At 36.0% G+C, this 9,378-nt stretch overlaps 1 protein-coding gene and 1 long non-coding RNA gene across 2 annotated transcripts; both read right to left on the bottom strand.

Moving 5' to 3' along the window:
* Positions 1–839: 839 nt before the first annotated feature.
* On the bottom strand, positions 840–4,400 carry LOC309510030 (protein adenylyltransferase SelO-like). The gene is made up of 4 exons (XM_082191166.1): positions 3,333–4,400; positions 3,208–3,251; positions 2,471–2,550; positions 840–2,291 (listed from the first exon to the last, which is right to left on the bottom strand). Exons 2-4 carry the CDS (start codon positions 3,245–3,247, stop codon positions 2,169–2,171), a joined length of 243 nt encoding a protein of 80 aa, XP_082047292.1. The 5' UTR covers positions 3,248–3,251; positions 3,333–4,400; the 3' UTR covers positions 840–2,168.
* Positions 4,401–8,295: 3,895 nt separating this feature from the next.
* On the bottom strand, positions 8,296–9,081 carry LOC309510068. The gene is made up of 2 exons (XR_014210188.1): positions 8,871–9,081; positions 8,296–8,797 (listed from the first exon to the last, which is right to left on the bottom strand). It is a non-coding gene; the product is annotated as an uncharacterized lncRNA (long non-coding RNA).
* Between the last annotated feature and the right edge of the window lie 297 nt (positions 9,082–9,378).

Below are 9,378 nucleotides of genomic sequence, written 5' to 3'. Positions count from 1 at the left end.
TAAGCAGTTATATGAAAACTACAAAGCCGCTGTGAGGAAAGCAGCCGGCACTGGAAGCTGGGCTAACCGCACTATCCAGGCCTCCTCCAGTGCATCCACACCCTCTCCTACACCTAAAGGTAGAGATAATGAGCTAAATAGATTGTTATAAAATGTATCATAGATCTTGATATATTAAAGGATTTTGATGACATTTTTGTGCTTATCTTTCAGCCAAAGCTGCGAATGGACACGCTCCTCAGCTTCCAAAGGACACCAAGGTACCTCTAAATCTATCAGTTGCCTTAGTAATGAAGAACACCATAATATAATACCATAAATAATATAAGTTCATGGACCATACTGAAGTGTGAACTATAATGTTTTCAGACACTTAACTGCATGTTAATTGCAATTAAACAAAATATAGTTTAAATTTATTAACACACTTAAGTACATAATTTTATAACATTTCATAATTACTTCTACTTTCAATGAAATATGAAGTTTACTGCCGAATGTACTGAGAAGCATTTATAGTAAACTAAAATATACATATATCATTTCTATTGAAACTTGACATGTTTTCAATATTTAATTACACATTTGTCATGATGAAGTTGCCAATTGGTAAATTTAAAATATATTAACATTAAATGTATTAACGAATAACACACTACAGTTGAAATTATAATCAAATTTGCATGTGCTCTAGTATGTTTGTCAATATCAAAATAAATGTACTGCAAAAGATTACTAAACCATAATTTAAAAAGTATAACTGTTAATTTGTCATGATTGCAAAGTACACTTTTTAAAATTGCACTAAACTCTGTTAAGAAACAGTCATGAAAGTGCAGTGTCTTTAAATACACATATAGTGGCCTTTTATTTAATGAACAATATATTATCTGAAAATATATATTTTTAAATATACTTCAAAGATTTAAAGTATACTTCAAGAGCAGTAAAATTAAGCACACTACTTTTCCACAAAGGGTAACGGTTCCTTTAGAGTTGTTTTAATCCCCTTGTAATTTCATCATTTATCTGAAATGCTCCTGAATGCTACTTTTGGTTTGTTTTTGAAGGGTCCTGGCAACCAAACATCTTTCCCACCACCTCCGCCTTCAATGGAAACCCTGCCTCCTCCACCACCCGACCCCATGTTGCCTCCTCCTCCCCCTGCTCCTCCTGCCAGCACAACCAAAGTCAACAAGTTTCCTCCTCCACCTCGATTCCCACAATCCTCCTTCCCACCTCCACCCATGGATGACCTGCCTCCACCACCACCTCCTCCAGAAGATGCCGAGCTGCCCCCGGACTTTCTTCCTCCACCGCCTCCTAGTTTTGCACCTCACGGGGGAGACTCGCTCCCCCCACCACCTCCAGACCCCATTACCTCCTTTCCACCTCCTCCTCCTCCTGGTCCCCAAAACTTTGCATCTGCAGGTGGAGCTCCACCACCACCACCACCTCCACCGCCTCCACCACCAGCTCCTGCACCGGCTGCCAAACCATCCGCCGGCTCCATCAGAAAAATGCCTCCAGCTCCACCAAAGAGAACGACACCTCTACAAACAGCGCCCCCAGGTGGCGAACTCATGTCAGAACTGATGACAGCAATGCTGAAAAAGCGCAGTCAACAATGATCTTGAAGACAGATAGAGCTAATTGACATGTTTTTGTAGTTGGACTGAGGAACTGACCGCCAAACAAGTTCTCGGCGTGACATACGGACACACATCTTTAATTATTTTGTTTAATATTCTTGCATTACACCACCAGACTAAAATATGTAAATACTTTGTACTTACGCACCTAATCTGATTATTTGTATTGCAAATATGCTATATCATCATTGCTAATGGAATGTCATAATAAATAAGGTCTTGCAAAGTTAACTGTTTAACAGATTTTGACATGCCTAATTGTTAAACAGGAGTAAACGAGATGCATGATGCAAAGATTTTTGCACTTTTGTAGAAATGCAGAAACAGCAATATTACAAAAGACATCCATGTCCATTGTCCATATATAACGTGCATATATGTACATATATAACATCAAACATGGCGCATCCTCCAATCAGATCATCCATTAGGAAGTGTGATTACAATGTCATAAACAATATTTTTGGTTCAAATGATGCTGAAATTCATGATTTTTTTTTTTTATTCGACCCTGAGTTAGGAAGAACAGCTGACCCTCAGCTGCTGAGCCCAGGATGGAGGTTTACTGGCATATCCGGCTCTCTCAGCCTCTTCCTGCTCCATAAATGGCTCCATTAAAGTCTTCTGCAACAGTGTCACCTAGAAATACATCAAACATACTGTCAACAAGCCATAATGGTCTGTCTGAAGATGTTACATTGTATGTATAATTGTCAAGTCTTCATTTCACAGTAATATATTAAAGCAAACACTCTAAGATATATGATAAGCATGATCATGACAGTATATTAGTTTGACATCACATGTAATAATAATACCTCTGAAAAGTAATTTTTCTCTGCTTTTCTGATAGCAGATTCAGCCATCCAGTTCCTCAACACATACCGTGGGTTTACTCCTGAACAATAAAAAAATTACTAATAACATTAAATACAACATAACACATCGTAAAAAAACACACACTACCGTTTAAACATTTACGCTCAGTAAGGCTTTTTAAAAAAAAAAAAAGAAATTAATAATATTATTCAGCAAGGATGCATTAAAAGGGACAATAAAGACATTTATAATATTACAAAACATTCAAATAAACGCTGTTCTTTTGAACTTTATATTAATCAAAACATGTATCAGGGTTTCCTCAGAAATATTAAGCAGCTCAACTGTTTTCAAATGTTTCTTGAGCAGCAAATCATCATATTAGAATGATTTCTGAAGGATCATGTGACACTGAAGACTGGAGAAATGATCACAGGAATAAATTACATTCAGCTGAACAAATATATGAATTACACAAATACTGTATATTCAAATAGAATAATTTATTTTATATTGTAATAATATCTCATAATATAATAAATAATATATTATAGTAATACAAAATGACTGTTTTTATTGTATTTTTGATTAAATAAATGCAGCCTTTGTGAGTATAAGAAACTTCTTTCAAAAACAAATCTTACCAATCATGAACATTTCAGCGGTAGTGTTACTGTAACAATATATAAACACATAATATATAACACTGCATCATATAACATATACAAAAACACACCTTGCATTCTGTGCTGCCGTTCTTCATCTGAGTCACTCATTATCCTGAAGAAGACGATTAACACATCAAGTGATGTTCATTTTTAATCCTCTAAAGAGTTTGAGTTTACATTACAGCAACATTACCTTGACAGACGCTGTAAATACAGCTGAACCCAGTCTCTGAAATGCTTGTGTGATGAGAGGTCTGAAAGAGCCCACAAAGACTGTCAAGAGAGACACAGTCACAGTTAATGGACTGAAATCATGATTATGGATATTGCGGCTGCTGTGGGAGTGAATGGAGAGGAAACGTACCGGAGCAAAGGATCCCTTCTGAAGCCGGGACAGGGTCACTTCACTCAGCTGTCTGAAAGTCATAGTGAAGTCTGCTCCAGTGTCCTCCATTAGCTCAACACATCACACATCATACAACATTATATGGGTCATTCTCAGGAAATGCTGCCATTTGTGTGATCTACTACTGATACCATACTGGACTTAACTATTTCTGACAGTTTGGCCGTTAAATATATAATTCTAAAAAAAAAAACTATCTAATTAAAAAAGTTTATAATGAAATTGTGTGTGTATATATATATATATATATCAGTGTGTGTGTGTGTGTGTGTGTGTGTGTCTTACTGATTCCTTACTTTTTTTCTTTTTTTTTTGTCACAAATGACACCATTTCCTGAGAATGGCCAAATAACTTTATCAAATGAATTAATTATAGTACAATTAGAGAAAAAAACAATCCAGCTAATATTTACCTTTAGAAGAAATGCAATCACATATGAATCCTTTTCTTCATTTCCCAGAAAGCCCAACTTTGCTTTGAACAGCTCATGAAATCTACAACAGAAACAGTAAAGTGAGATCAGGAATGACTCAGAGAGGAATACAGTGATCTATATTGTCTAATGACAGGCTCACCTTTGATGGTAGATTTGTGGATACTCTCTCAATATTTGCTGAGATCTGAAGTAAATGAATTGACACGAATCACCCTTATTTATTCCAGACCAATACCAACAGAAAATAAAAGGATCTCTTACTGTGAAAGCTGATCTGAGGTCAGCAGTGGTTTCAGAGCTTCTAGAAGTTTCTGTAGATTGAACAGGCCAACATTAGCCTGAGCTCCTATACTGTACCGGCCCTCGTCATCAGACGTGTTGGGGACAAAATCTATACAGAGGAAACAATGCTGGAGCAATAACACACATTTAACAAAAAATATATTATATGTTATTATTATGGCTGTCTGTTTCACTTTCACTTATTAGAATATAATGAAGTAAAATAAAACAAGTAATGGATTAAAAAAAGTATGCAATTAATCATGCCCCTCAACCCATGTATATTATACTGTAAGTATTTACAAAATTTATAGTAGATCTAAAGTAGCTTACAATTCATACAATGTTCCACTTTTGCAGTATTGTATACATATATATGTATATATATATATATATATGTATGTGTGTGTGTGTGTGTGTTCTCGTATATGGTTTAGGAGGACACAAATGTGTATAATGACAACGTAAACATCTTCACACTTCCTGTGTCCTCATAGGTTTAGGGGTAGGGTTAATATACAGAGTCCCTGTGTGTGTGTGTGTGTGTGTGTGTGTGTGTGTGCGTGTGCATGTGCGTGTGCGTGTGCGTGTGCGTGTGTGTGTGTGTGTGTGTGTGTGTGTGTGTGTGTGTGTATGTGTGTGCGTGTGTGTGTGTGTCTGTGCGTGTGTGTGTGTGTGTGTGTGTGTGTGTGTGTGTGTGTGTGTGTGTGTGTGTGTGTGAAATGTTATATGACAAAAAGCTTAAAAACTAAACGTATAGGAAGATGATTGCTAATATTATGAAAGTTTAAGTTAGACAAAGAAACATACTTGGGTCATATGATTCCATAAATCCAAATGGGCCATAATCAAAAGTGATAGAAAGCAGACTGAAGTTATCTGTGTTACAGACTCCTGTGTGAAGATGCAGATCATGATGTTGTGCATTTTGCGTATTAAGCTCGATCTATAATGATAAATCTATGTGATAACTAAACAAGTAAAGCAGAGTGAACTAACCATGAGCAAAACCAACCGACATCCAGTGGGCGATTAAATGTGCCGTTTCATTCAGCACTCGAGAGAAAAACACCTTCACACAACATGAAAACCATTCAAATATAGTGAGACTGATCAGACAATATAAAATAATCTTGTATTACAGCTAAACAGCAGAGAGACACAGATACTCACCACATACTTGTCAGGGTCATTTGTTGCAATAGATTTAAAATGCTCTTTAATTACAAAGTCCAACAATGTCCTGAAAATAAAAAAAATAAAAATAAATTAAAAAGCAAATAAGAGTGAGAAAAAAATATTATCTCCCAAGTTAAAGTTAATATACCGTAGGACATCTAACTCTCCAGTTCTAGTTAATATCTCCAGTGAACCGATACGAAACCAGGACTTGGCCAGACGCAGAACAACCGCTCCTGATAGATACAGAGAACAATCACATAAAGCTGAGGAGGATAAAGAACTTAGTTACTCGATTTTTCCAAATCTGATCGTATTTTACCTCTTTCTTTTATGACACTGCCATTATAAAACGGATCCCTCCAAACAGGTTCCTCACTCACAACCAGACTGACAAACAATAAAGGCAAAAAAATGGAAAAAGTATAAATAAATAAAAGAATAATATTCAACACCAAACATTTGAATATGATAAATCCATATATTACTCTTCTTGTGCATGTCCATTCATATATATTGTGCATTTATATGTATGTGTGTGTGTGTGTGTGTGTGTGTGTGTGTGTGTGTGTGTGTGTGTGTGTGTGTGTGTGTGTGTGTGTGTGTGTGTGTGTGTGTGTGTGTGTGTGTGTGTGTGTGTGTGTGTGTGTGTGTGTGTGTGTGTGTGTGTGTGTGTGTGTGTGTGTGTGTGTGTGTGTGTGTGTGTGTGTGTGTGTGTGTGTGTGTGTGTGTGTGTGTGTGTGTGTGTGTGTGTGTGTGTGTGTGTGTGTGTGTGTGTGTGTGTGTGTGTGTGTGTGTGTGTGTGTGTGTGTGTGTGTGTGTACCTGAGGGCTTCACTGCACAGGAACTCCCTCACAGAGGAGCGAATCACAGCCCGTCCATCACCAGACCTGCACACAAAACATCATGTACAGTAAACAGCATAACCATTACACTCCTGCCAGACAGAGAATCACACACTATGAGTCATAATGTAAGATCATTTACAACTAAATATATCTCAGAATTACTTAAAAAGCATATCAAAAATATTGAGCAGCAGAAACTGATATTCACCTTGAGTACGGTGTCTTTCCTGAGCCTTTCAACTGGACTTCCCATCTTTCACCCTTTCTGGATTAAAAGAGAGATTGTATACCGCTCTAACGGTTAACACTTGTCAGTTCTAAACTGAGAGATGTCATTGTTCAGACGCACGTTTAAGCATTAAGTGAGAATTAGATTTAAAAAAAATGCCAGAATCATCTATTTGCTGAAAAACCAGTAAGTATAGATCACACTTTCCATTCTTTAATCTTAAACAACATTATGGGAAAGTTGACATGCATTACAACAGAAAAGTCACATCTGACAATAACAACTGATGATTTGTGTTGAACGCTGATGGAAAAGGATGATTTTACCTGTTTGTGTATTCACCCAACATATGTGCTCTTCCATCCCCCAGCTGTCCGGCCCAATAACCAAACTATAATAATAATAACACATGGTTGACATGTTTGCTCTGGTTGTCTTACGCCATCGCTGTCGGGTTTGAAGTGACGGTCAGTTTTACCTGATGGCCCCCGTATCTGTGTGCCAGTGGAACAGAGCCAGGAGACAGTTTCCCACCACTGACACAACGGACAAACTCTTCATTCTGAATCACAGACTCATTCAGATCCAAAATATTCCTCAACACATCCTGAAATACACAAAAGAGCCTGAATATATGCAGAAACAACATTTACACAAAAGTACTGTGGTGGTACCATGGTCCAGTTTTGTTTTAAAGCAGTTTTCTCAGACTGTGATCCTCAGACCACTGGTGGTTCTGTAAAGAGTCCAAGTGGCCCACGAGTTCATTAGCTGATTAAAAGCTTTATGACTGAATCAATTAATAAAAGTATAAATGACAAAAACAAACAAAAAACACTAAATGAACTGAATTAATTAACTCAATACAATAAATGAACTGTTTGTGACTAAATAAATGTATGATAAAGTGTTTCTATTGGTATGTAAGTGTTTGGTCCAATTTTTAAGCTAGCATTATATAATATCTATATATATAATAGAGTATAATAGCTCAAAATAATTTGTCCACAACCTAAAGTAGACATTTATTTGAGGAGTTGGGTGGTTCAATTATTATTATTTTTTAAGTGATCTGCTACACCCTTGTAAAAAATAAGTGTTAAAAATTTAAATGTTTAAAAAACAGTTATTGCAGATAATACAAAATTAATGAAATAAAAAGCCACTTAACGAGTATACTTTCATGACCGTTTCTTAACAAACTTAAGTACACTTTTAAAAAGTGCACTTTGTAATCATGTCAAATTAAAAACTTCATTTTAAAGTACATTTTAAATCATTATGTTCTATATTGTTATATAATAATATATTGTTGTGCTTTAAAGAAGTACACTTATTTTGATGTGTTGACTAACATACCAAGGTACATAAAGTACTATAATGTTAACTGTAGTGGGTTAATGTTCCATTTAAATAATGTACTAAATAGCAACTTCATTATTATAAATGTGGAATTACAAATTTTTATTAAATTCCATGATTTAAATGTGAACGTTTAAATAGAAATTATATTAAAGTATATGTTAGTTTACCATATACTAACCATATTTTAAAGCCAACTGAAGTAATTTCATACAAAGACGTAGGCTACTTAAAAGCATACTAAGAGCCGTCTCTGCACTCACGGCCTGAATCTTGCATAGTGTGCCTTTAGTCCTGCTTAAGTGGGTCAAAAGAAGCACACTTAAGTTCAACTAACTAAATTTCACATAAATTAAAAACTATAATAAATGTTCATTTAATTTCAGTTAACATGATGCAATTAAGTGTCCGAAACATTATATTCAGTTTGCACCAAAGTATATTCTTTTAAACTAGCCTATATTATTTTCATAATTTCTCTTTTTAAAAGTATGATGAAGTGTACTTCTTTGTAACAACAGCCTGAATAAGTTCAAAATTATGCTGACGACGACAATGTTATTGGTGGTGATGATGATGATTAATTTATTACTATTTTAAAATGTGGACAAGAAAAATGATAAAGAATGGGTGGGTGTGACCAAACTTTTGACTGGTGGTTAGATGGCACTAGCTCTATTGTATTTTTCTGTTTCATAAATTACATATACACAGTTACTGCAACAATATCCCCAGGTTTGACTGCAGTGAAGCACAAGTTCTCTGTAAATGATGATGAGTGGATGGGTTTATTGACCTGTGACACAGCAGCCAGTGTCAGGGGCTCTTTCAGAGGAGAGGGCTGAGACTCTGAAAACACACTTCTCTTCACAGTACGAATAACATTACCATCAACCTCATCAAGAGGCAGAGCATCTGTAAAACACACAGAAGTGATTATAACACAGTCAACGTGTATAGCATGTTGGCACTCATATCTGTATCTTACCTAGTAGTTTATGTGATAATGCCAGTGGTATTTCTCCACAGTGTTTCACATTGCTATAAAAGTGACTCTTATCGAACTCTCTTTCATTACAACTTTCATTCTCACAGAATTCTTGTTCGTCCCTAAATGTAGCGATGGCGACGGCCGATGAAAATAAAAATAACGTGAAACCAGGTTTTGTCATTACATCAAACTCACAGGCATATTTTTTTACTATATGTCCTGTACTTCCTTACATCACGTAACTAGAGGAAAACATCAGAACTGTCACACAAACAATCCTTCAATGTTCCACCAGAGGGCGCTCATCGGCTCAAAAACACGAACGCTCCATTTATGCCATTTTCGAGGCTGTTTTGTCTTTTTGGAAATGTATGCACGTTATAAACCATAACCGATTAAATCTATTAGTTGTATGGGTTCAGAAGCTGTCGTACAAATGGAAACTCTCGGAACTTTCTCACTATAATGATTAAATAAGCGTCTCTAGCCAATGATCAGAGACGAC

Source organism: Leuciscus leuciscus (assembly GCF_965113295.1).
Source record: "Leuciscus leuciscus genome assembly, contig: SUPER_11_unloc_1, whole genome shotgun sequence".
Lineage (NCBI taxonomy): Eukaryota > Metazoa > Chordata > Actinopteri > Cypriniformes > Leuciscidae > Leuciscus > Leuciscus leuciscus.
The sequence above is the reverse complement of the archived record's forward strand: the minus strand, read 5'-3'. Positions and strand labels throughout refer to the sequence as shown.

Excerpts from the sequence above, each read along its gene's own strand:
- LOC309510030 (XM_082191166.1), bottom strand. The coding sequence starts at position 3,247 with ATGAGTGACTCAGATGAAGAACGGCAGCACAGAATGCAAG. Across the intron at positions 2,551-3,207 it reads ACGGCAGCACAGAATGCAAG|GAGTAAACCCACGGTATGTG; the intron begins GTGTGTTTTTGT and ends TTTATTGTTCAG. Across the intron at positions 2,292-2,470 it reads AGAAAAATTACTTTTCAGAG|GTGACACTGTTGCAGAAGAC; the intron begins GTATTATTATTA and ends ATGTATTTCTAG.